Source organism: Heterodontus francisci, unplaced genomic scaffold (genome assembly GCF_036365525.1).
Source record: "Heterodontus francisci isolate sHetFra1 unplaced genomic scaffold, sHetFra1.hap1 HAP1_SCAFFOLD_261, whole genome shotgun sequence".
In the NCBI taxonomy this organism is placed as follows: Eukaryota; Metazoa; Chordata; class Chondrichthyes; order Heterodontiformes; family Heterodontidae; genus Heterodontus; species Heterodontus francisci.
Window position 1 is genome coordinate 333,407 of NW_027141501.1, and position 26,878 is coordinate 360,284.

Here is a 26,878-nt window from a genome sequence, read left to right on the forward strand (position 1 = left end):
CTCTCTCTGTCCCTCCATATGTCTTTCCCTCCCTGTCACTCCCCCTGTCTCTCCTTCTATCTCTCTCTCTCTCTCACTCTCTGTCCCTCCATCTGTCTTTCCCTCTCAGTCACTCCCTCTCTCTCTCCTTCTACCTCTCTCTCTCTCTCTCTGTCCCTCCATCTATCTTTCACTCTCTGTCACTCCCTCTCTCTCTGTCCCTCCATCAGTCTTTCCCTGTCAGTCAGTCCTTCTCTGTCCTCCCTCTGCCTCTCGCTCTGTCCCTCCATCTGTCTTTCCCTCTCTGCCACTCCCAATCTCTCTTTTATCTGTCTCTCTCTCTCTCTCTCTCTCTCTCTGTCCCTGCATTTGTCTTTCCCTCTCTGTCACTCCTTCTATCTCTGCTTCTCTCCCTGTATCTCTCTCTCTCTGTCCCTCCATCTGTCTTTTCCTCTCAGTCACTCCCCCACTCTCTTTCTCTCTCTGTCTCTCTCTCTGTCCCTCCGACTGTCTTTCCCTCTCTGTCACACCCCCTGTCCTTCCTTCTATCTCTGTCTCTCTCGCTCTGTCCCTCCAGCTGTCTTTCCCTCTCTGTCACTCCTTCTATCTCTACCTCTCTCTGTTTGTCCCTCCATCTGTCTTTCCCTCTCTGTCACTCCCCCTGTCTCTCCTTCTATCTCTCTCTCTCTCTCTCTCTCTCTCTCTGTCCCTCCATCTGTCTTTCCCTCTCAGTCACTCCCTCTCTCTCTCCATCACCCTCTGTCTCTCTCTCTGTCCCTCCATCTGCCTTTCCCTCCCTGTCACTCCCTCTCTCTCTCCTTCTATTTCTCTCTCTCTCTCTCTGTCCCTCCACATATCTTTCCCTCTCTGTCACTCCCTCTCTCTCTGTCCCTCCATCAGTCTTTCCCTCTCAGTCACTCCTTCTCTGTCCTCCCTCTGTCTCTCTCTCTGTCCCTCCATCTGTCTTTCCGTCTCTGCCACTCCCCATCTCACTTCTATCTCTGTCTCTCTCTCTATCCCTGCATCTGTCTTTCCCTCTCTGTCACTCCCGCTCTCCTGCTCTCTCTGTCTCTCTCTCTGCCCCACCATCTGTCTTTCCCTCTCTGTCACTCCCTCTCTCTCCTTTCTTTGCCACTCTCTCTCTGTCCTTCCGTCTGTCTTTCCCTCGCTGTCACTCCCTCTCTCTCCTTCTTTCTCTGTCTCTGCCCCTCTCACTCTGTCCCTCCATCTGGCTTTCCCTCTCTGTCACTCCCTCTCTCCTTCTCTCTCTGTCGCTCTCTCTGCCCCACCATCTGGCTTTCCCTCTCTGTCACTCCCTCTCTCTCCTTTCTTTGCCACTCTCTCTCTGTCCCTCCATGTGGCTTTCCCTCTCTGTCACTCCGTCTCTCTCCTTATTTCTCTGTCTCTGCCCCTCTCTCTGTCTCTCTCTGTCCAACTATCTGTCTTTCCCTCGCTGTCACTCCCTCTCTCTCCTTATATCTCTGTCTCTCTCTCTCTGTCTCTCCATCTGTCTTTCCCTCCCTGTCACTCCCTCTCTCTCTTCTTCTCTCTCTGTCTCTCTCTCTGTCCCTCCATATGTCTTTCTCTGTCAGTGACACCCCCGTCTCTCCTTCTATCGCTGTTCCTCTCTCTCTGTCCCTCCGTCTGTCGTTCACTCAGTCAATCCCTCTCTCCTTCTCTCTCTGTCTCTCTCTCTGTCCCTCCATCTGTCTTTCCCTCCCAGTCACTCCACAGGAAGAGTCAATGAGTGCGTCTGTTAGTATATCGCCTCCACGGGGAGAGTCACTGAGTCAGTCGGTTATTCTCGTATCTCCACAGGGAGCGTCTCTGAGTGGGTCTGTTATTATAGTATCTCCACAGGGAGATACATGGAGTGGGTCTGTTATTATGGAATCTCCACAGGGAGAGTCACTGAGTGAATCTGTTGTTTTAGTATCTCCACAGGGAGACTCACTGAGTGGGTCTGTTATTATTATATCTCCGCAGGGAGAGTCACTGAGTGGTTCTGTTGTTTTAGTATCTCCACAGGGAGTGTCACTGAGTGGGTCTGTTATTATTATATCTCCGCAGGGAGAGTCACTGAGTGGTTCTGTTGTTTTAGTATCTCCACAGGGAGTGTCACTGAGTGGGTCTGTTATTATAGTATCTCCTTAGGGGGAGTCACTGAGTGGGTCTGTTGTTATATAATCTCCAGAGGGAGAGTTACTGAGTATCTGTTATTCCAGTGTCTCCAGTGGGACAGTCACTGTGTGTTTCTGTTCTGAGAGTATCTCCAGTGGGGGTGTCACTGAGTGGATCTGTTATTATAGTATCTCCACTGGGAGAGACACTGAGTGGGTCTGCTGTTATAGTATTTCCACAGGGAGAGTTACGGACTGGGTCTGTTATGACTGTATTTCCACAATGAGAGTCACTGAGTGGATCTGTTATTATAGTATCTCCACAGGGGGAGTCACTGAGGGGTTCTGTAATTATAGTGTCTCCACAGGAGAGTCACTGAGGGGGGTTGTTATTTTAGTATTTCCACAGGAAGAGTGACTGTGTGTGTCTGTTATTATAATATTTCTGCAGGCAGAATTCCTGATTTCGTCTGTTATTATATTAACTCCAAAGGGAGAGACATTGAGTGGCTCTGTTGTTATGATATCTCCTCGGTGTGAGTTACTGAGTGTGTGTCCTGATAGAGTATCTCCACAGGGAGAGTCACTGAATGGGTGTGTTATGATAATATCTCCACAGGGAGGGTCACTGAGTGGGTCTGTTATTATAGTATCTCCACAGGGAGAGTCACTGAGTGGCTCTGTTGTTATAGTATCACCGCGGTGTGAGTCACTGAGTGGGTCTGTTATTATAGTATCTCCACAGGGAGGGTCACTGAGTGGGTCTGTTATTATCGTATCTCCACAGGGAGAGTCACTGAATGGGTCTGTTATTATAGTATCTCCATAGGGAGGTTCACTGAGTGGGTCTGTTGTTATCGTATCTCCACAGGGAGAGTCACTGAATGGGTCTGTTATTATAGTATCTCCACAGGGAGGGTCACTGAGTGGGTCTGTCATTGTAATATCTCCACTGGGAGAGTCACTGAGTAAGTCTGTTATTATTGTAACTCCACAGTGAGTTTCTCTCTTTCTCTTTCTCTCTCTCTCCCTTTCTCTGCCTCTCCTTCTCTCTGTCTGTCTCTGTGTCTGTCTCTCCCTCTCTCTGTCACATTCTCTCCCTCTCGATCTCCCTCCTATTGTGTCTCAATCCAAAACAATGTCTCTTTCTCTCTCACACCTTCCACCCCTCCCACTAGCTCTCTTCTCTATCTCCTTCTCTGTCATTCTTTCTCTCTCTCTATGTCTCTGTCCCTCTGTCTCCCTCGGTCTTTCTGTCTCTCCCTCTCTCTTCTTCTTCTATCTCTTTGCCATAGTGTTTCCCTCCCTCTGTCTCTCCCTTTCTGTCACTGGCTCTCTGACAAACTCTCTCTCTCTGCCTCTCTATCTTCCTCTCTCTGTGTCTTTTTCTCTGCCTGTCTCCGAATTGTTACAGTGCAGAAGGAGGCCATTCGTCCCATCATGTTTGCACTGGTTTTCCGAGAGTGTAATTCTCTCAGTTTCATTCCCCGCCTTGTCCCCATAACCCTGCGCATTCTTCCTTTTCGTATAGCAGTCTCATTCCCATTTGAATGCTTCAATTGATCCTGCCTCCACCACGTTCTCAGGCAGCACAATACAGATATTAACCACTCACTGCATGAAAAAGTTTTTACTCATGTCACTTTTGCTTCTCTTAGCAAATATTTTCAATTTGTTTCCTCTGATTCTCGCACCTTTCACAAGTGGCAAGAGTGTCTCTCTATCTACTCTGTCCAGACCCCTCATGAGTTTCGTTACCACAATCAAGTCACCTCTCAGCGTTCTCTTCTCCAAGGAAAACAGTTCTAACTTCTCCAATCTATCGTCAAAACTGAAATTCCTCATCCCTGGAATCATTCTCGAGAATCTCTTCTGTGCTCTCTCCAATTCCCTCACGTCTTTCCGAAAGTGTGGCACTCAGAAATGGACGCAATACTCCAGCGGAGGCCGAACTGGTGTCTTATACAAATTCAATATAACCTCCTTGCTCTCGTACTCTGTGCCCCTATTAATAAAGACCAGGATACTGTAAGCTTTATGAACTGCTCTCTCAACCTGTCCTGCCACCTTCAATGACTTATGCACACATACACACAGGTCCCTCTGCTCCTGCACTGCCTTTGGAATTGTTCCCTTTCTTCTATTTTGTCTCTCCATGTTCTTCCTACCAAAATGAATCACTTCACATTTCTATGCATTGATCGTCATCTGCCACCTGTCTGCCCATTCCACCAACTTGTCTATGTCCTTTTGAAGTTCGTCTCTGTCCTCCTTACAGTTCACAATGCTTCCAAGTTTCGTAGCAAACTTCGAATTTCTTCCCTGCACACCAAGGTCTATGTCAGGAAAAGCAAGGGTCCCGACACTGACCTCTGGGGGACTCCACTACAAACCTTCCCCCAGACTGAAAAGCATCCATTAAGCATTATTCTTTGTTTCCTGTCACTCAGCCAATTCCATATCCATGTTGCTACCGTCCCATTTATTCTATGAGCTACAGGTTTTCTCACACGTCTGTTGTGTGGCACTGTATCAAACGCCTTTTGGAAGTTCATGTGCACCACATCGACACCATTGCCCTCATCAACCCTCTCTGTTACCTCCTCAAAAAGCTCCAGCCAGTTCGTTAAACATGATTTTCCATTAAGAAATCCATGCTGCCTTTCTTTAATTAACTTACATTTGTCCATGTGACTATTGATGTTGATCCGAATTATTTTTTCTGGATGTTTTCCACCACCGAAGTTAAAATAACTGACCTAAAGTTGCTGCTGTGGACTCCCCACTCTCTGTCTCTCTCTATTTTTCTATCCTTACTCTCTCTCTCTCTCAATCTCTCTCTCTCTCTCTGTGTCCCTCCCTCTTTCCTTCCCTATGTCCCTCCCTCTGTCTCTCTCTCTCTCTCTGCCTCTCTCTCTCTCGGCCTCTCCCTCTTTCTCAGTCTCTCTCTCTCTGCCAATCCCTGTCTCTCCGCTCTCACTCTGTTTCTGTCTCTCCTTCTATCCCTGTCTCCCCCACTCCCTGTCTCTCCCAATCATTCTCTCCATCACTCTGTATCTCCATCTCCATCTGTCCCTCTATCTGTCTTTCTCTCTCCCTCTGTCCCTCCCTCTCCTTCACTCTACTGGTACCTCTCTATCTCTGCCACTCCCTCTCTGTATGTCTTACCCTCCCCTCTGTCTCCCCTGTCTCCATCTCCCCTATTTCCGTCTCTCCCTCCTTCTCTGTCTCTGTTTCTCCCTCTCCCTCTGTCTCTGTTTCTCCCCTGCCGATCTGTCTGTGCCTTCCTTCTCTCTCTGTCTCTCCCTCTTTCTCTGCCTGTCTCTCTCTTTCTCTCTCTCTCTCTTCATCTCTCCCTTCCTCTCTCTCTCCCAGGGCAGCAATGCTTTCAGACATTTCTTGGTTAATTTTGAACCAGTAACACTTTCCTTTCGAATCATAGAAAATTTAAGGCAAATAAAGAGGCCACTTGGCCCATCGTGTCTGTGCCCCCTGCCACCATTTGGTCCGTAGCCCTGTAGATTACGGCACTTGAGGTGCATATCCAGACTCCTTTTGAATGAGTTGAGGTTTTCTGCCTCATCTACCCTTTCAGGCGGTGTGTTTCAGACCCTCGTCACAATCTGGGTGAAAAACATTTTCCTCCTCTCCCCTCCAATATTTCTACCTGTCACTTTAATTCTTTGCCCCTTCCTCACTGAGCTGTCTGCGAAGGAGAATAGACCATTCACCTCCTCTCTATCCAAGCCCCTCACATTTCAATCAGATCTCCCCTCAGCCTTCTCTGTTCCAGAGAGAACAGCCCCAGCCTGTACAAGCTTTCCTCATAGCTGCATTTCTCCAGTTCTGGCAACATCCCCGAAAATCTCCTATGTACCATCTCTAGTGCAATTGCATCCTTTCTGTAATGAGGTAACCAGAACTGCACACAGTACTCAGTTGTGGTCTAACCAATGGGTTGTACAGTTTCAGCATAACCTCCCTGCTCTTCTATTCTATACCTGCCTTTTTGGGAAGGTCACTGCAGTTTGAAAATATCAAACACTGATCCAACACTCAACCGTAAAACATTCACAGTAGACTCCCAATAATGGACTGGGCAGATAATGAGGATTGTTACCTATTGTTACATATTGTCTCATCCTCCATCTGTCTCTGCCTCTCATGTCTGTCTGTCTCCATCTCTCTCTCTCCCTCTATCTCCTTCTCCCTCTCTCACTGCCTCAGTCCATGACTGTGCCTGTACCTGTCTCACACCATCTCTCCCAATTTTTCTCCTTGGACAGAAATGTTTGAATCCATTTCTTGGCTAATTTTGAACCTGTAAATCTTGCCCTTGCTGAGAACGTCACTGCAGTTTGAAAATATCAAACACTGATCAATACTCGCCCACTAAACTCTCACACTAAACCCCCAATACAGCACTGGGCAGATAATGTGGATTGTGACTGAGGTTCTGTCAAGGTCCCATCACACCCTGTCTCACTTTACCCCTGCTTCTAAAGTTTGTCAATTTTTGATAATATATTGTCAACAACAATAAATGTCCCTGCAGTTTGAAAATATGAAACACTGATATGAAACACAGTTGCCTCCAAAACACTCACACTAAACTCCCAATGTGTCCTTTCAGATTTAGTTCTTGCGCACAGCCAGTTTTAGTTTTTAACTTTATTTTTTTTCCAACATTGTTAAATCTAAAGTTTCTCCTATAATCTCACCCTGTCACACACTCTCTGTCTGTGTCCCCCTCAGTCTCTGTTTCACCCACTGTCTTTCTCTCTCCTTCTCTCTGAGTGTCTCTATCCCTCTGTATCTGTCTCTCTCTTTGCCTTTCTCCCTCTAACTCACTCTCTCTCCCCCCACGCTAATGTCTCTGTCCCACTATGTCTGTGTCTGACTGCCTCCATCTCCCCCTCCATCTCCCTGGACAGCAATTCTTCGAGCCATTCCGTGGTTAGTTTTGAATCTGTAACTCTTGCCCTTGTTGGGAATGTCACTGCAGTCTGAAAATATCAAACACTGAGCCACACTCAGCCCTAAAACAGTCGCAGTATATCTCCAAATCCGGACTGGTCAGACAATGGCAATTGTTACTGGGGTTCTGTCAAGCACTCATTTCACTGTCTCTTCTGTAGCTCACTGTCTTTCATTTCGTCCCTCTCTCCATTTGTTTACATTTCCCTCTCTCCTTTGTCCTTACTCGCCCTCCACTTCATACGTAGAGAGGGAGCTCCCTCCACTTTATACGTAGAGAGGGAACTCCCTCCACTTTATACGTGGAGAGGGAACTCCCTCCACTTTATACGTAGAGAGAGAGAGCTCCCTCCACTTTATACGTAGAGAGGGAGCTCCCTCCACTTTATACATAGAGAGGGAGCGCCCTCCACTTTATACATGGAGAGGGAGTTCCCTCTCTACGTTTAAAGTGAAGAGAGTTCCCCGTCTACGGATAAAGTGGACGGAGCTTCCTCTCTACGTTTAAAGTGAAGAGAGCTCGCTCTCTACGTATAAAGTGCACGGAGCTCCCTCTCTATGTTTAAAGTGAAGAGAGCTCCCTCTCTACGTATAAAGTGGAGGGAGTTCCCTCTCTACGTATAAAGTGGAGGGAGCTCCCTCCAGTATATACATCGAGGGGGTGCTCTCTCTACTTTATTCATAGAGAGGGAGCTCCGTCCACTTTATACATAGAGAGGGAGCTCCGTCCACTTTGTACATAGAGAGGGTTCTCCCTCCACTTCATGCATAGAGAGGGAGCTCCATCCACTTTATACATAGAGAGGGAGCTCCATCTAGTTAAAACATAGAGAGGGTTCTCCCTCCACTGAATACAGAGAAAGGGAGCTCCTTACAATTTATAAATAGAGAGGGAGCTCCATCCCGTTTATACATTGAGGGGGAGCTGCCTCTATTTAAACAGCTGCCATGGTCGGTTTTGAACCCCTGTCCCCAGCCCATCAGGTTGGGCCACTGGATTACTTGACCAGTGATATTATCACTATGCGACTGCCTTCCTAATGGATGTGTACAGTGTCTGTCCCCCAATATCACCCACAGTACTTTCTGGGCTGTAACCCTGAACATGTTCCTGAATCAGATCCTCAACGTTCACATTTTAACTGGGCAAAGGCAAGAACAGAGTGAAACGGGATTTCTTTAGTGCCTGGTTCACTGTCCACTGCAGACTGAACAGTTACATTTACAATAGAAACACCAGGAGTGAACAAGGTCAATACAATAATATGGAAACTGTAAATGATGCCTCTCATAATTGTAGCATCCGTCCAGTATGAGTGCAGATTTCAGGTTTATTCCGAGAGAGGTCTTACTCAGAAAATGACATTGACATTGAAATGATTGTGTTTTATCTACCACATTATTTACATCAGAGTCAAAGCTGCTGATGTCATGTGTTTGTTCAGGAGAGTGTCACTAATAGCAATGATCAGGGGTATAATCGTGTCAGTGGAGACTTCTGACCTGTATAAATCAGGACCCATTGGAATGGATCAGCTCAGAGTGCCTGCTGGAGCTGTGGATTCCAGGCTAATAGAAGTCGCTGCTTCTGACTGAAATGGGATATCCAGTTATTTATCAGATAGAAGACATTTACTATCCGGTAATTGCAGCAATCGGAGTTGCTGGTAAGCCAGTATCTCAGCTGTTAATGGTATAAATCGATGTTAACTGTGCTGCTGTACTCGGTATTATTTCTCACGGTGTGTGTTAGACAGCCAGCTGTTCTTTTCCAGCAATTTACTGATGGAATCTCCTCATGGTCTACTCTTTCAGTCTTGCAGAAGGTGTATTATGGCTTGAGTACTATTGTTTTAAGAAATTGGCATTGCTACTGATCGTTCTCTGTATATCGAATCAGTGAGGATCAAGAATCAGATCATCAGGAGCTTTTAACAATTTGATGAAGTGGATGTAACCCGGTCCTGGAATATTTTGATGACTGGTGTTTTTCAGTGATTGATAATGGGACATCTCACAGTCTCAGTGTTACAAGGGGACAGAACAATGTCCTCTCTCCTCAATAACATGGCTCAGTTTAAATGGGATTTCAATGTATTTATTGGTTATCATTGTTATCAAATATTATTTCATTATGTGTGTGTCTGACGCTGATTCAGAAGTCTGGCTACTGAACTGAGTTTTCTGCTGACACTTTCACATCTCTTTCTCTGCTTCACTGTGGAGCCTTCACTGTCACTGGAATAGCTTGTGAAATAGAAAGTATTGATGTGATGTTTTACTGGTTTTCACTCTATCAGTTGGAATCAAGAGTCTTTCCATTTATCTGTAGATTATCAGCTGCAGCGCTGGTGTTGCTGTTTTATTAATTAAACAATCCCACATTCTAACAGATTACTTTATAATTCCAGGAGAAGGAATTTCAATGATTGTGTGGTTTGTCTGGAAGAAGCTTTCGATCCTGTTTATTCCATGTATTGTAGATGAAGTGAAGAGTACAGGAGAACAGATGGAGACTTGGGTGTTCTGTAGATACATTAAATTATTCACAGAAATTTCACCATTGAACAAACTGACTCTGAGAATAGAATCATTGAACCTGGGGCTGGTGAACAGAACACAGACGCAGAATGTTCGGAATAAATCATATTTGAAAAGCAGCATGAAGTAACAATTTACAGGGTGTGAGTGAGAAACCGATGGAAAAGGAAAAGCAGAAGTAAAGTGACTTAGAAAGAAGCAGAATTGTAAATAATTCACTATCATAAAGTGCTGGAATCTCCAGAAAAATGAGTGAGAGAAACTCTGAGGTGAAGTTGTCTGTTGTCAGATTGTGTTCATTTTTCCCGTTGGACTTGATCCTCTGTGTTGATTTCTGTCAGGTCCTCATTTTGTTTTGTAGAAAGTTCCTATTCCTTACTTAGTGACTGAATTTACAGAATAGAATCAGTTCATCACTGATGGTAATTCATTATTTAAATACTGCACTTTAAAATCTCTGTGATTGCTCAATTCAATAACGAGCGAGGCTGATATCAGAAATATATTAAAATTTATATTTCATTGCCTGTACAAACTAAATATACTGACCATATTGTAGAAACAATGAACTGTTTTCCAACACCATAACCAAAGGGATTATTGTTTGAATGTATTAATTGAGTTGTATTACTGGGATCCATAGATTAGATTTCCTCTAACACTCTGCTGCAGTCTCTCCCTGTGAAGCTCAGCCTCTCCTCTCACAGTATTGAATCCTCTGTCTCCTCATCCATTGCTTCATTTTATCCACTTTCCCAAACCATCTGCTCCATTTTCCCCTCCTGCTGTGGTGCCTTCATGAAATTAGAAGGTTATGGGGTGATTTGATGAATGTTTTCAAGATAATAAGGGAAACTGAACGGGTGGACAGAGAGTAACAATTCCCACTGGCTGCGGAGTCAGGGACTTGGGGGCATATTCTAAAAATCTAAACGCAGTCTAAAAACCATTCAGGAGTGTAATGAAGAAACACTTCAACACACCAGTTTGTAACTCTCTTCTACAAACGGCAATTGATGCTGAGACACTTGTTAGTTTTTAAATCTGAGTTTGATAGATTTTTGTTAACCAAAGATATGAAGGAGCACAGATAGGTACATGGAGTTAGATCACACATCAGTCATGGGATCATTGAATGACAGATGAGGGTTGAGGGGCCAAATGGCCTTCTCCTCTTCCTTTGTCCAATGACAAATATATTCCTTTAATTCTCTGTGCCTTGTTCTGTGTCTCTTTCTTTGTCTCTCTTTCTGTCTGTCTGTCTGTCTCTCTCTCCTCTGTCAAACATCTGTGGAAATCCATAAACATTAGTCAGCCATTTTAGGCTGGTTCTCGGTGGTCTTTTATGTTACCACAACACTGGGACATTTATTCCAGAGACCGACTCCTCACCAATGTAAGGATAGTGCTCAAATTGTAACAGAGACACAGACATGGAGACACTGAGACACACAGTACTAGAAAGGAATCAATCAATCCCTTGTGCCCAATAATTTTCCCTCCACTGTGATTAGGCTGGGTGGCCTGTAATTACACAGTCTATTACTTTCACCCTTGTTAATCAACAGTACAACATACGCAGTCATCCAGTCCTCTGGCAGCACGACTATAACCAGAGAGGATTGGAAAACGATGGTCACAGACTATGCTATTTCCACCCTTGCACCTCTAAAGAGTCCTAGCCTGGTGAATTATATGCTTTCAAAGATGCTAAACCCCGGAATATTTCCCTTCTCACTGTTATCCCATTCAATATTTCAAACCCCTCCTCATTGAATACAAGGTCTGTGTCGTCCCCTCTTTTGTGAAGACAGTTGCCATGCATTCATTAAGATCCATGCCCGCATCTTCCGCCTCCACGGTTAGGAAAAAGGAGTAGAGACGTTATAAAGTAAAGGATACAATTGTCAAGGAGGTGCAGGAACAGACACATCTGGGGGGTATTTGTGCACCAATCACTGAAGGTGGCAGGGCAAGTTCAGAAAGTTGTTAAACGGCATAAGTGGTCCTGAGATTATAAATAGACACATTGAATACAAAAGCAAGGAAAATATGACCTTTGTAAAACGCTGGTTTGCCTTCAACTGGAGCATTGTCCAGTTCTGGACACCGTACTTTAGGAAGAATGTGGGGGCATTAGAGAGGGTGCAGAAAAGATTCACAAGCCTGGTTCCAGGGATGAAGGACTTCAGTTACGTGGATAGATTGGAGAAGCTGGGGTTGTTCTGTGTGCCTCCTTCTGTCTTCCTCTCTCTGTCTCTCCCTCCTGCTATCTCTGACACTAAGAGGGAGACAGAGGGAGAGAGGCTTAGATATGCAGGCAGAGAGAGGTCTGTCGAGAGGGACAAAGTTGGAGCGGGAAAGATTGTTGGTGTGGATTGAAAGGGAGAATGTAAGAAATATTCATTTGATGTAATCCTTCACTGCTGTGTACGCAAACAGAGGAAGATAGGTATGTTGAGTGAAATATTGGTAAAGTGGGTGAAATGTAATTGAAGTTGGGGCCCAGGCGGCCAGTTGTGATGATCAGGAAGGAAGACGCTCCTTTGTAAACATCCAGCAAGGTATTCCACCATGGAAGCCATCACACCCTTATGATATTGGTGTGGAAATCTGGAAATCTATGCCCATGGTTATTGACGCCTCTGTTAAGGGAAATGGGTCCTTGCTATCCACTCTAGCTAGGCCCGTCATTATTTTATGCACCTCAATTAAATCTTCCCTTCAACCTTCTCTGGTCCAAAGAAAACAAATCCTTTCTATCCAATCTTTACTCATAGTTAAAATTCTCCATTCCTGACAACATCCTCTGTAAATCTCCTCTGTACCCTCTCCAGTGTGATCACATCCTTCCTGTAATGTGGTGACCAGACCTGTACACAGTACTCTAGTTGTGGTCGAACGAGTGTTTTATACAGTTCTAGCATAACCTCCCTGCTCTTATATTCTCTACATCGGCCAATAAAAGAAAATATTCCATAAGCCTTCTTAACCACCTTACCCACCTATCCTGTTACCCTCTGGAATCAGCGGACATTCACTCCAAGGCCCCTCTGTTCATAGACTGAAAGATTGTTCAGTTAGATTGAAAGAGCAAATGTAAAACATAATAATTTGATGTAATGCTTCACTGCAGTATGCACAGACATACGAGAGAGAGGCATGGAGTGTGAAACATCGGGGTAGAGGGAGAAAATTAGCTGGTGATGGGAACAAATTGGAAAGGAGTGATAGGGACTGAGAGAGGGATAATCTCTGGTAAACTCTCTTGCTGGTAATCTCTCTCCATCTCTATCTCTCTCATCCCCTCTCTTCGTCTCTCTGAAACCCTATTTCTTCTCTCTGTTACTCACTTTCCAAGTCTATCACTCCCTTTTCTCTCTCTACCTCCCTCTGTACACGATCTCAATCCCTCACTCTTGCTCTCAGGATGGGAAGAGGGAGAAAGAGAGGCAGAGAAAGGGTGTCGCAGGCAGTGAGAGATGAGGAGAAAGAGACAGAGGAACAGTGAGTCCGGCATTGATAAACTGATCTTTACTCTGTATCGAACCCCGTGCTGTACCTGCCCTGTGAGTATTCGATGGGGACAGTCTCGGACCGGGGGAACTGTCTAAAAATCAAAAATTAGTCGATAGCCCTTTCAAAGATGAAATTCAGAAACACTTCTACATACAAAGGGTGGTACAAGTTTGGAACTGTCTTCCACAAATGACACCTCCCTATCTCTGCAATCTCCTCCAACTCCGCAATCCACCCATATCTGCGATCCTCGAATTCTGGCCTCTTGGGCATCCCCAATTTGAATTGTTCCAACATTGGTGGCCGTACCTTCAAGCTGCCAAGGCCCTAATTCTGTAATTCCTTTCCTAAACCTCTCCGTCTCACTAACTCTCTTTCTTCTTTGAAGACGCTCCCTCAGACCAACCCCTTTGAGCAAGTTTGTGTTCGTCTCGTGTAATATCTCCTTAAGTGACTCGGTGGAAACTTTTTATTTGCCTTATTTATTTGTTGGATGCGTGCGTTACTGGCCAGGCCAGCATTTATTACCCATTCCTAATTGCCCTTCAGAAGGTGGTGTTGAGCCTCCTTCTTGAACTGCTGCAGTCCATGTGGTGTAGGTACACCCACAGTGCTGTTTGGAAGGGAGTTCCAGGATGTTGACCCATTAACAGTGAAGGAATGGCGATATAGTTTCAAGTTAGGATGGTGTGTGACTTTAGTTGTTCTGTGCGGACAGTATTTTCAGTGCGCAGTCCATTTAAATTTTTAATTATTTATTTTTTTCACGTGGTTAGATGTAAAGTTTCTCCTGCAATCTGCCTGCTTCTCCGTATCTCCTCACTCTTTCTGCTCCTCTCTCCCTCCTGCTTTAAAGCCACTGCTTTACTCTGTATCTAAATTCAAACTGTACCTGCCCTGGGAGGTCTCATTATGGTGCTTAAGCAATGAGTTATACAGTTCCAGCATAACCTCCCTGCTCTTATATACTTTAACAGCCTTGTTGGGAATGGCACTGCAGTTTGAAAATATGAAACACTGATCCAACATTCACCTTAAAACACTCACACTAACCTCCAAAAACAGGACTGGGAAGATAATGAGGATTGTTAATGATTGTTACAACTTGTCTCATTCTCTCTCTGCCTCTCCCTCTCATGTCTGTTTCTTCCCATCTTTCTCTCTCTCTCTCCCCCTCGCCCTCTCCCTCTTTCTCTGCCTCTTTCCATGACTCTGACTCGAACACCATCTCTCTCTCCGAGGACAGAAATGTTTTTATCCATTACTTGGTTAATTTTGAACCTGTAAATCTTGCCCTTGTAGTTTGAAAATATCAAACACTTTACAACACTCGCCCCCTAAACTCTCACACCACGCCACCAATACAGGACGGTGCAGATAATGGAGATTGTTACTAAGGTTCTGTCAAGGCCCCCTCACACACTGTATTCCATTTCCTCTGCTTCTAAAGTTTGTCAGTGTTTAATAATATTTTTTTCAATAATATTAAATCTCACTTCAGTTTGAAAATATTAATCACTGTTCCAACACTTGCCCTCAAAACACTCACACGAAACCCCTGATCATTGATTTCACATTTAGTTCTTGCACACGGACAGTTTTGCGTTTTAATTCTATCTTTTTTCAACATTATTAGATGTAAAGTTTTTTCCTATAATCTCGCCCTCCCCCTCTCTCTGTCTGTCTCTCCCTCAGTCTCTGTTTCGCCCTCTGTTTGTCTCTCTCCTCCTCTCTCTCTCTCTGTCCCTTTCTCCCTCTGCGTCTGTCTCCCTCCCTCTGTATTTGTCTCCCTCGCTTTCTCCCTGTCGCTCTCCCTCTGCATCTGCCTGCCTCCCTTTCTGTCTGTCTCACTCTGCATTTGCCTGCCTCCCTTTCTGTCTGTCCCCCTCTGTCTCTGTTTCTCCTTTTTCCTCTATGATTCTAGCTCCGTCTCTCTCTCTACCTCTGTCTCTGTCCCACTCTGTCTGTGTCTCTCTCCGTCTGTGTCTCCCTCCCTCCATCTCTCCGTCCTTCTGTACATGGACAGCAATGCTTTGAGCCATTTGTTTGGTTAATTTTGAATCTTTAACTCTTGATTTTGTTGGGAATGTCAATGAAGTTTGAAAATATCAAACACTCATCGAACACTCGTCCCTAAAACCCTCACATTAAACCCCAAATACCGGACTGGGCAGACAATGGGGATTGTTACTGGGGTTCCATCAAGGTCTAATTTTGCTATCTCTTCTGTCTCTCACTGTCTTCCACTTTGTCCCTCTCTCTCCATTTCCCCATTTGTTTTCGTTTCCCTCTTCTCCTCTTTCCTTCATCGTCCCCAACTTTATACATGGAGAGGGTGCCCCTTCCACTTTATAAATAGAGTGGGAGCTCGCTCCACTTTATACATAGAGAGGGAGCTCCCTCTGTTTTATATAGCTGCCGTGGTGAGATATGAACCCCTGTCCCCAGGCCATAAGGTTGGGCCTCTGGATTACGTGACCATTGATATTATCACTATCCAACTGCCTCCCAAATGGATGCGTACAGTGTCTATCCCATAATATCACTCACAGTAGTTTCTGGGCTGTAACCCTGAACATGGTCCTGAATCAGAGACTCAAAGTTTACATTTTAACTGGGAAAAGGCAGGAACAGAGTAAAACGGGATCGCTTTTGTCCCTGGATTCAGTGTCCACTGCAGACAGAACAGTTACATTTTCAATGGACATGCCAGGAGTGAACAAGGTCAATACAATAATATGGAAAATGTAAATGACGCCTTTCATAATTGCCATCCATCCAGTATGAGTACAGGTTTCAGGTTTATTCCAGAGAGAGGTCTTACTCAGAAAATGTCATTGACATTGAATTGATTGTTTTATCCACCACATTATTTACATCAGAGTCAAAGCTGCTGATGTAATGTGTTTGTTCAGATGAGTGTAACTAATAGCGATGAACAGGGGTATAATCGTATCAGTAGAGACTTATCCCCTGTTTAAGTCAGGACCCATTGGAATGGATCAGCTGGTGGAGCTGTGGAATAGCTCACAGAAGTGGGATATCCAGTAATGCATCAGATAGAAGACATTTATTATCCTGTACTTGCAGCAATTGGAGTTCCTGGTAAGCCAGTATCTCAGATGTTAATGGTGTAAATCGATGTTCGCTGTGCTGCTGTACTGGGCATTATTTCTCACTGTGTGTGTGTTACACAGCCGCCTGTTCTTTTCCAGCAAATTACTGATGGAATCTCCTCATTGTCTACTCTTTCAGTCTTGCAGGAACTGCATTATGTACTTAATGATATTGTTTTAAGTAACAGTGGCATTGTTACTGGATTATTCTGTGTATTGAATGTATTGGAAAGAGATGTTTCAGTGAGGATCAATAATCAGACTATCGGGAGTTTTTTTAACAATTTCATGATGTGGATCTAACCGGTCCTGGAATATTTTTATGATTTTTTTTTTCAGTGATTGATAATGAGACATCTCACAGTCTCAGTATTACAAGGGGACAGAACAATGTCCTCCCTCGCCAATAACATGGCTCAGTTTAACTGCGATTTCAATGTATTTAATGATTATCACTGTTACTAAATATGGTTTAATTCCTTGGGTGTCTGACGCTGCTTCAGAGGTCTGGCTACTGAACTGAGTTTGCTGCTGACACTTTCACTTCTCTTTCTCTGCTTCACTGTGGACTCTTCACTGTCACTGGACTACATTGCAAGATAGAAAGTATCGATGTGATGATTTATTGGTTTTCACTTGATCAGTTGGTTTCAAGAGTCTTTCTATTTATCTGTAGATTATCAGCTGCAGCGCTGTTGTTGCTGTTTTATTAATTAAACAATTCCGTCATTCTAACGGATTAATTTATAATTTCAGGAGAAGGAGTTTCAATGATTGTGAAGTTTTTCTGGAAGTAGCTTTCTATTCTGTTCATTCCATGTATTGTCGATGAAGTGAAGAGTGTAGGTGAACAGGTGGAAACTTGAGTGTTCTGAAGATACATTACATTATTCACAGAGGTTTCACCATTGAACAACTGACTCTGAGAATAGAATCATTGAACCTGGGGCTGGTGAACAGAACACAGATGCACAATGTTAGGAATACATCATATGTGAAAAGCAGCATTAAGTAACAATTTACAGGGTGTGAGTACTCCAGAGAGATAGGGAAGGAGAAAAGGAGCAGGGAGAACGAAACTGATGGGAAAAGAAAAGCAGAAGTCAAGAGAAAGAGAAAGAAGCCGCAGTGTAAATAATTCACTGGCATAAGGTGCTGGATAGTCCAGAACAATTAGTAAAAGAAACTGTGAGTTGAAGTAGTCTATTGTCAGATTGCGTTCATTTTCCTGTTGGACTTGATCCTCTGTGTTGATTTCTGTCAGGTCCTCATTTTGTTTTGTGGCAAGTTCCTATTCCTTACTTAGGGACTGCATGAACTGAATAGAATCAGTTCATCACTGATGGTAATTTATTATTTAAATACTGCAGTTTAAAATCTCTGTGACTGCTGAATTGAATAAAGAGCGAGGCTGATATCAGAAATATATTTAAATTTATATTTAACAGCCTGTACAAACTAAATATATTGACGATATTGCATAAACAATGAACTGTTCTCCAACACCAACAACCACAGGGATTATTGTTTGAATATATTAATTGAGTTGTATTACTGGGATCTATAGATTAGATTTCCTCTAACACTCTGCTGCAGTCTCCCCCTGTGAAGATCAGCCTCTCCTCTCACTGTATTGAATCCTCAGTCTCTTCATCCATTGCTTCAGTTTATCCACTGTCCCAAACCATCTGCTCCAGTCTCCCCTCCTGCTCCAACATGTCTTTTCCCTTCTCTCCCTCCCAATCACGCTGACTGACCCCACCTCCAGCTGCCTCGTCCAACTCATTGGAATAGAGGAACATCGGAGCAGGACGAGGCCATTCAGCACTTCTAGATCATGGCTGATCCTCAAACTTAGCGCTGCAGTTTTCTGCGTTTTCCCATTTGATAACAGTCTATGTCGGTTCCCTGAACCCAGAGCAACAAACCAGCTACACATCCCGCTCTCCCCAAGCCTTCCCAACCAACAGTCTGGAGACACATTACCAATTAACCCATTGGATTCCATCTCTGTAAAGGTCCTTCTCATTTCCCCACTGACGCTGCATCCTCGCTCAGTACTTCCAGTAGATCCAGTGCTGACTTTATTCACGTTCTGTATCAATTTCCCAAAACTGTGTTTTCAAACATTTCACTGTGACAAAGCACTGCCCAGGTCAATGAATCAGTTTTCACTGCTCGATGTAGCAACAAAGCTGGAAATTTCAGCCCAGATCCTGTCAAACTGCTGCTTTGTCTCCAGGTCTGATCAGTAATTTCTCTGCTTCCTTTTCTCTCTCTTTTCCAGTTAACTTGGTGGCGACTGTGATCCTGTCCCGAGGAAAGTGCGGTCTCTCCAAATGTATCACTTTCTACCTGGTGGGAATGGCAGTGTCTGATCTCCTGGTCGTTATCACTGATCCCATATTGTACCAGATTGTTTCAATTTATTTCCCATATTCATTCCTGAGAATTACTCCTGTGTGTTCTCTCATTAAGGTTCTGTATTATGCATCCACAGTTGTTTCTGTCTGGCTCACAGTCACTTTCACCTTTGATCGATTTGTGGGCATTTGTTGCGAGAAGCTGAAAACAAAATATTGCAGCGAGAACACGGCGGCTGTGGTTGTCGGAACAGTGAGTGTGCTGGGCTGTTTAGAGTCTCTCCCCTTTTACTTTACATTGGAACAATATTACATTATTCATAATGTTCCCATGGGTTGTAGTTATAAACCGAGCTTCTTTACTTCCCCCATATGGGGGGCATTTGAATTGTTTGACCTCATTTTAACCCCTTGTGTCCCGGTCTTTCTGATATTGCTGCTCAATGTTCTGACTGTCAGACGGATTTTATTCTCCAGTAAAGTCCGCAGGGGATTCCGGCGCCACAGCAATGCAGAGAATCACAAGGACCCAGAGATGGAGAATCGCAGGAAATCAATTATTTTACTCTTCAGTATATCCAGCAGTTTTATACTGTTATGGGCGACCCGGGTTGTGTTCAACATTTATTGTAGAATTGTAGATAGTCGTTATTATTCCTCCTACACTGACCCTGTCTTTATCACAGATCACACAGCAAAGTTTCTGCAGATTCTCAGTTCCTGCACCAACACATGTATTTACACTGTGACCCAGACTAAATTCAGACAGGAGCTGAAGAAGGGTGTGAAATACCCTCTCAATCTCATTGTTAAATTAGTGAATCATAGTTGTTATCGGGGACTTTAACTTTCCAAATATCGACTGGAAATACAAAAGTTCGAGTACTTTAGATGGGTCAGTTTCTGTCCAGTTTGTGCAGGAGGGTTTTCTGACACAATATGTAGACAGGCCAACCAGGGGCGATGGCACATTGGATTTGGTACTGGGAAATGAACCCAACCAGGTGTTAGATTTAGATGTAGGTGAGCACTTTGGTGATAGTGATCACAATTCGGTTAGGTTTACCTTCGTGATGGGCAGGGACATGTATATAGCGCAGGGCAAGAATTATAGCTGGGGGAAAGGAATTTACGATGCGATTAGGCAAGATTTAGGATGCGGAGGATGGGCAAGGAAACTGCAGGGGATGGGAACAATCGAAATGTGGAGCTTATTCAAGGAGCAGCTACTGTGTGTCCTTGATAAGTATGTACCTGTGAGGCAGGGAGGAAGTTGTCGAGCGAGGGAGCCGTGGTTTACTAAAGACGTTGAAGCGCTTGTCAAGAGGAAGAAGAAGGCTTCTGTTAGGATGAGACGTGAAGGCTCAGTTAGGGCGCTTGAGAGCTACAAGCTAGCCAGGAAGGATCTAAAGGGAGAGCTAAGAAGAGCAAGGAGAGGACACGAGAAGTCATTGGTGGATAGAATCAGGGAAATCCCTAAGGCTTTCTATAGGTATATCAGGAATAAAAGAATGACTAGAGATAGGTTAGGGCCAATCAAGGATAGTAGTGGGAAGTTGTGTGTGGAATCAGAGGAGATAGGGGAAGTGTTAAATGAATATTTTGCGTCAGTATTTACAGTAGAGAAAGCAAATGTTGTTGAGAATACTGAGATTCAGGCTACTAGGCTAGATGGGATTGAGGTTCACAATGAGGAGGTGTTATCAATTTTGGTAAGTGTGAAAATAGATAAGTCCCCTGGGCCAGATGGGATTTATCCTAGGATTCTCTGGGAAGCTAGGGAGGAGATTGCAGAGCCTTTGCCCTTGATCTTTATGTCGTCATTGTCGACAGGAATAGTGCCGGAAGACTGGAGGATGGCAAATGTTGTCCCCTTGTTCAAGAAGGGGAGTGGAGACAGCCCTGGTAATTATAGACCTGTGAGCCTTACTTCGGTTGTGGGTAAAATGTTGGAAAAGGTTATAAGAGACAGGATTTATAATCATCTTGAAAAGAATAAGTTCATTTGAGATAGTCAGCACGGTTTTGTGACGGGTAGGTCGTGCCTCACAAACCTTATTGAGTTTTTCGAGAAGGTGACCAAACAGGTGGATGAGGGTAAAGCAGTGGCTGTGGTGTATATGGATTTCAGTAAGGCGTTTGATAAGGTTCCCCACGGTAGGCTATTGCAGAAAATACGGAAGTATGGGGTTGAAGGTGATTTAGAGCTTTGGATCAGAAATTGGCTAGCTGAAAGAAGACAGAGGGTGGTGGTTGATGGCAAATGTTCATCCTGGAGTTTAGTTACTAGTGGTGTACCGCAAGGATCTGTTTTGGGGCCACTGCTGTTTGTCATTTTTATAAATGACCTGGAAGAGGGTGTAGAAGGGTGGGTTAGTAAATTTGCAGATGACACTAAGGTCCGTGGAGTTGTGGATAGTGCCGAAGTATGTTGTAGGGTACAGAGGGACATAGATAGGCTGCAGAGCTGGGCTGAGAGATGGCTAATGGAGTTTAATGCGGAAAAGTGTGAGGTGATTCACTTTGGAAGGAGTAACAGGAATGCAGAGTACTGGGCTAATGGGAAGATTCTTGGTAGTGTAGATGAACAGAGAGATCTTGGTGTCCAGGTGCATAAATCCCTGAAGGTTGCTACCCAGGTTAATAGGGCTGTTAAGAAGGCATATGGTGTGTTAGCTTTTATTAGTAGGGGGTTCGAGTTTCGGAGCCACGAGGTCATGCTGCAGCTGTACAAAACTCTGGTGAGACCGCACCTGGAGTTTTGCGTGCAGTTCTGGTCACCGCATTATAGGAAGGATGTGGAAGCTATGGAAAGGGTGCGGAGGAGATTTACTAGGATGTTGCCTGGTATGGAGGGAAGGTCTTACGAGGAAAGGTTACGAGGACTTGAGGTTGTTTTCGTTGGAGAGAAGGAGGTGGAGAGGTGACTTAATAGAGACATATAAGATAATCAGAGGGTTAGATAGGGTGGATAGTGAGCGTCTTTTTCCTCGGATGGTGATGGCAAACACGAGGGGACATAGCTTCAAGTTGAGGGGTGATAGATATAGGACAGATGTGAGAGGTAGTTTCTTTACTCAGAGAGTAGTAAGGGCGTGGAACGCCCTGCCTGCAGCAGTAGTAGATTCGGAAACTTTAAGGGCATTTAAGTGGTCATTGGATAGACGTATGGATGAAAATGGAATAGTGTAGGTCAGATGGTTTCACAGGTCGGCGCAACATCGAGGGCCGAAGGGCCTGTACTGCGCTGTAATGTTCTATAGAAAGACCTGAAGGGTTTCAAAGACTGGAACTAAATCCCATTCCCCCTACCCCCACCCCCGCTCCACCTCTCACCCTCCACCCGCCTTTGTGATTATATGACAGGCGCCATCTTTAGTCCTGGCAGCTGCCTGAACGTGGGCAGACCCTGACGTTGAAGTGGAACAGGCGACATTTGCGCATATGCCAGTACAGCGCCACCTAGTCGGTGCTTTGTCAACAACCGCAGCCAGTGGACAAAGCTGCAAATCGCAGGGATTGTGAGGTGGTGAGAGGGACAGTAACTGCAGTGAGGCAGGGACACCAGCAGATGGAGATGGTGAGCGCGGGCAGCAACTGCAGTGAGGCTGGGGCACCAGCAGATGGCGATGGTGAGAGGGGGACAGTAACTTCAGTGAGACAGGGTCACCAGCAGATGGTGATTGTGAGAGGGGACAGTAACTTCAATGATACAGGGACACCAGCAGATGGAGATGGTGAGAGAGGGACACCAGGAGATGGAGATGCTGAGCCATTGCTGATAGAGATTCTGTGTTACTGAATGTTTGAAAGTTTTTACAAGTTTGAGGAATTTACTTTCTGTAAACTTGAGATGCTCAATAAAATAATTTCAATACAGTTTGTGTAAAATGGCTATTTTACTACTATGTACACACTTGTAACATTGAACTCTGTACTGTTTGGAAAATTATTTTCAATGATTAAAGGTAATGTATAAATAAAACAACAGCATCAAATTAAACTCAATAATTTTCAAATAAAAACTCTCTGTATAAGTTGCGTTGAATTCTTCATCACTATGGTTATGGCATCTCTGTCTCGCTTTCACTTCTCGATGCTGGTATCTGCTCTACTATAATTCAGAGAAATTGAAGTTTTAATCCGATTGTATTTTGAAAGTTAATATTGAATCTGCTTTCAGAAACCTGTCAGACACTGAATTCCAGACCACAGCAACTCCCTGCCTATTTGTTTCACCCCTCTACTAGTGCAAACAGTCTCTCCTCATATGTCCAAACTGAGGGAAAGATTTTGAATACAATACAATTAATTTCTTCAGGACAGCAACCGCAGAGGAGCTGGATCCTCCTGAATGTGGACAAACAATGAACAAAAATCCCTCTGAATCCCCCAGGAGAGCAGAGGAAAGAAACAGTCAGGAAGCAAATGGAAACAAGTGACACTTTGTTGCAGCAGTAAAAACTCTTTGTCAGTATGTGGAGGTCTTTATTGCTGAACTTTATATAAACTGGAGGTGAAAAGTGGAAGATCTTTAATACCATTTGTGCTAAATGGCCATTTCCCAGCTTTGTAAACCCTTGTAACATTAAACCGTTGAATGTTCATAAGGTTTTTTCGATTGATTACAGGCTAATGCATAAATACAGCAGCAGCAAATAAAGTACAAAGAATCATTGACAATTATAACTGTAAATATGGGTACGAATTGTTGTGTGAAATGTCACTGGTTATAAAAGTTCTCTTGGCTGCCTCATTAATCTGTCTCCAGTTTCACTCTTTGTCACACAGTGGAAATGGAAAACCGAATAAAAACTACCTGTTTATACTGCAGTCAAACAGGCCTCTCCAGCAATAACTCTTTGTCACAATTTCAAGGTAATTGCAGTGAGTCATTTTCTGTACTTTATGTTAACTGGAGGTGAATAGTGAAAGACATTTAATACAATGAGTGTTAAATGGCCATTATCCAAACCGGTCCCTCCAGGTTTAAAATTACTGCAGCTTTTCTGCTCTGTTATTGAGGGTTTTGGGGGAGGGAGGCAGAGAGAGAGAGACAGACAGGTTTCTGTCTGGAATGGTCCATTTGGGATATGGCTGGAATATCCCTCTCTCCCCCATTCGCTGTTTACACAGAGACTCACCTTGGACTGTCCCATACCTGGGAGGGAGTGTCCAGATGGAGGAAGCTGAGAGCTGGTTGGATAAGCTGCATTTGGGGTGGACTGTCTGTTTTGAGTGACAGGTTCTGGGATATATTAGGACATCAGCCTCCATTCTTTCTTTCCATGCGGCTGGTTTGTGAAGGTGAGTTTCTGTGTCTCAGTTTCTGTGTCTCTGTGCCCACGTGAATTGCAAGCTGATTACAGCGTGTGTGTGTGAGAGAGTCCAGTCTGAATCCCCCGCTCCCTCTGTCCCAGTCCTGACGCTTGTCTCCAAATCCCACCCCAATGCCCCTCTCCAGGATCTTTTCCCCCATGGACGAGCTGATGGAGGGAAGGATTTAGAGTCTAACGATGGAGTGCAGACCGTGTGGGATGGTGTGTATCACATCTTTATTGTCTCTCTGACTTTCTCGCTCCTTCTGACTCAATCTCTTTCATTCAGTCTCTCTCACTGAATCTCTCTCGCACTGAATCTCTCTTTCACTGAATCTCTCTTTCACTGAACCTCTCTCTTAATCTCTCTCTTGCTGAATCTCTCTCGCACTCAATCTCTCTCGCACTCAATCTCTCTCACACTCAATCTCTCTCGCACTCAATCGCTCTCGCACTCAATCTCTCTCTCACTCAATCTCTCTCTCTCTGAATCTCTCTCGCACTCAATCGCTCTCGCACTCAATCTCTCTCTCACTCAATCTCTCTCTCTCTGAATCTTTCTCACTCAATCTCTCTCGCACTGAATCGCTCTCATTCTCTCTATTTCTCAATCTCTCTCCCTCACTTTGTTTTTCTGTCTCTGTTTCACTCTCTCTCTGTTCCTCAATCTCACTCTCTCTGTTTTTCTCCCTCTCTGTGTTCCTCCATCTCTCTCTCTCTCCCTCACGTTGTGTTTCTCTTTCTCTCTGAGTGATTGTGCATCTTTCTGTATCAATGGCTTTCTCTGTCCTCTCTATCTCTCTGTGATTCTCTGTGCCTTTCTCACTGGCTTTCTGTCTGTCTCTTTGGTGCCTGCAATTTGATGGTGTCTCTGTTCTTTCCCTCCACCTTTTTCCTCTTTTTCTCTCTCTTTCTGTCCTTTTTCTATTTCTGACTTTTTCTGTCTGTTCTCTATTTTGGCCTCTCTGTCTTTTCTCTATTTCTCTGACTTTCTCTCTCTATTCTGTTTCTGTCTCTTTCTATATTTTCTATCTTCTCTCTTTCTATTTCCATCTTCTCTCTTTCTTTTTCTATCTTTTCTCTCTTTCTTTCACTCTTTTTGTCTCTTTTTCTCTCTCTCTTTATTGTCTCTTTCTATCTTTTCTCTCTTTTTCTCTGTCTCTTTCTATCATTTCTCTCTTTCTTTTTCTCTCCTTCCTTGTCTCTTTCTGCCTTCTCTATTTCTCTTTCTATCATTTCTCTTTCTCTCTTTCCGACGTTTTCTGACCCTATCCCCCCGCGCAATTTATCCCCCAGCGCAATTTATCCCCCCTGCAACTTATTCCCCCCTGCAATTTATTCTGCACCCCGCGAAATTTATTCCCCCCCGCAATTCATTCACCCCCTGCAATGTATTCCCTGCCCGCAATTTATTCCCCTCCGCAATTTATTCCCCCCTGCAATTTATCCCCCCCGCAATTTATCCCCCCTGCAATTTATTCCCCCTTCAATGTATTCCCTCCCCGCAATTTATTCCCCCATGCAATTTATTCCCACCCCCGCAATTTATCCCCCCTGCAATTTATTCCCCCTTCAATATATTCCCTCCCCGCAATTTATTTCCCCCTCCTGCAATTGATCCACCCCCTGCAATTTATTCCCCCCTTCTGTTTATCCCCCCCGCAATTTTTCCCCCCCTGCAATTTCCCCCCACCGCAATTTTTATCCACCACGCAATTCTTTTCCCCTGAAATATTTCCCCCCCCAACAGAAAACATCCCCCCAATCTCAATAATCATGGTCTGCAGACCCCTATCTGATATCTCCTGTTAACTGACCCCCATCTAATACCCTCATTGTCAACAGACCCCCATCTAATTATCCCCTTCCCTCTGTTACATGACAACCCATCGAAAAACCCCACCCCCCCCCGCAAGGACAGACTCCCATCTAATTACCCCTGGGAACAGACTACCATCTAAATACCCCCCGCCCGGGAACAAACTCCCATCTAAATACCGCCCCCCCAGAACAGACTCCCATCTAAATAAACCCGGGAACAGACTCCCATCTAAATACCCCCCGGGAGCAGACTCCCATCTAAGTCCCATCTGAGGTCCTGCAGGGGGAGTTAAGGGAGTTAGGTAGTAAATTACAAAACCGGACCTCTCGGGTTGTAATCTCTGGATTACTCCCTGTGCCACGTGCCAGTGAGGCTCGAAATAGGAAGATAGTGCAGCTAAGCACGTGGCTGAGCAGCTGGTGTGGAACGGAGGGTTTCAGATATCTGGCCATTGGGCTCTCATCAGGGACAGATGGGACCTGTACAAGAAGGGCGGGTTGCATCTAAACTGGAAGGGCACTATCCTGGCTGCAAGGTTTGCTAGCGTCACTCGGCAGGGTTTAAACTAGTGTGGCAGGGGGGTGGGAACCAGAGCAGTAGGACAGCTAGTGAAATAAATGAGGAGGACATAGTAAAGAAGGAAAGTAGGTCTAAGAGGAAGAGCAGGCTGGGAGATGTTGCTGAGGACAGCGGGACTGGTGGTCTGAAGTGCATTTGTTTCAATGCGAGAAGTATAACAGGTAAGGCAGATGAACTTAGATCTTGGATTAGTAATTGGAAATATGATGTTGTTGCTATTACAGAGACTTAGTTGAGGGAAGGGCAGGATTGGCAGCTCACTGTTCCAGCCTTTAGAAGCTTCAGGCGGGATAGAGGGGGATGTAAAATGGTGGGGGAGTTGCATTACTGGTCAAGGAGAATATCAAAGCTGTACTGTGGGAGGACACCTCTGAGAGCTCATGCAGCGAGGCAATATGGGTGGAGTTCAGGAATAGGAAGGGTGCAGTCACGATGTTGGGGGTTTACTACAGGCCTCCCAACAGCCAGCGGGAGGTAGAGGAGCAGATATTTAGACAGATTTTGGAAAGATGTAAAGGTAACAGAGTTGAAGTGGTGGGTGATT

At 44.6% G+C, this 26,878-nt stretch overlaps 1 protein-coding gene across 1 annotated transcript; it reads left to right on the forward strand.

The window, feature by feature from the left end:
• The first annotated feature begins 8,673 nt into the window (after positions 1 to 8,673).
• LOC137363893 (probable G-protein coupled receptor 139) lies at positions 8,674 to 19,462 on the forward strand. Its single transcript, XM_068027404.1, has 2 exons — positions 8,674 to 8,743; positions 18,495 to 19,462. Exons 1-2 carry the CDS (start codon positions 8,674 to 8,676, stop codon positions 19,460 to 19,462), a joined length of 1,038 nt encoding a protein of 345 aa, XP_067883505.1.
• Positions 19,463 to 26,878: the final 7,416 nt, after the last annotated feature.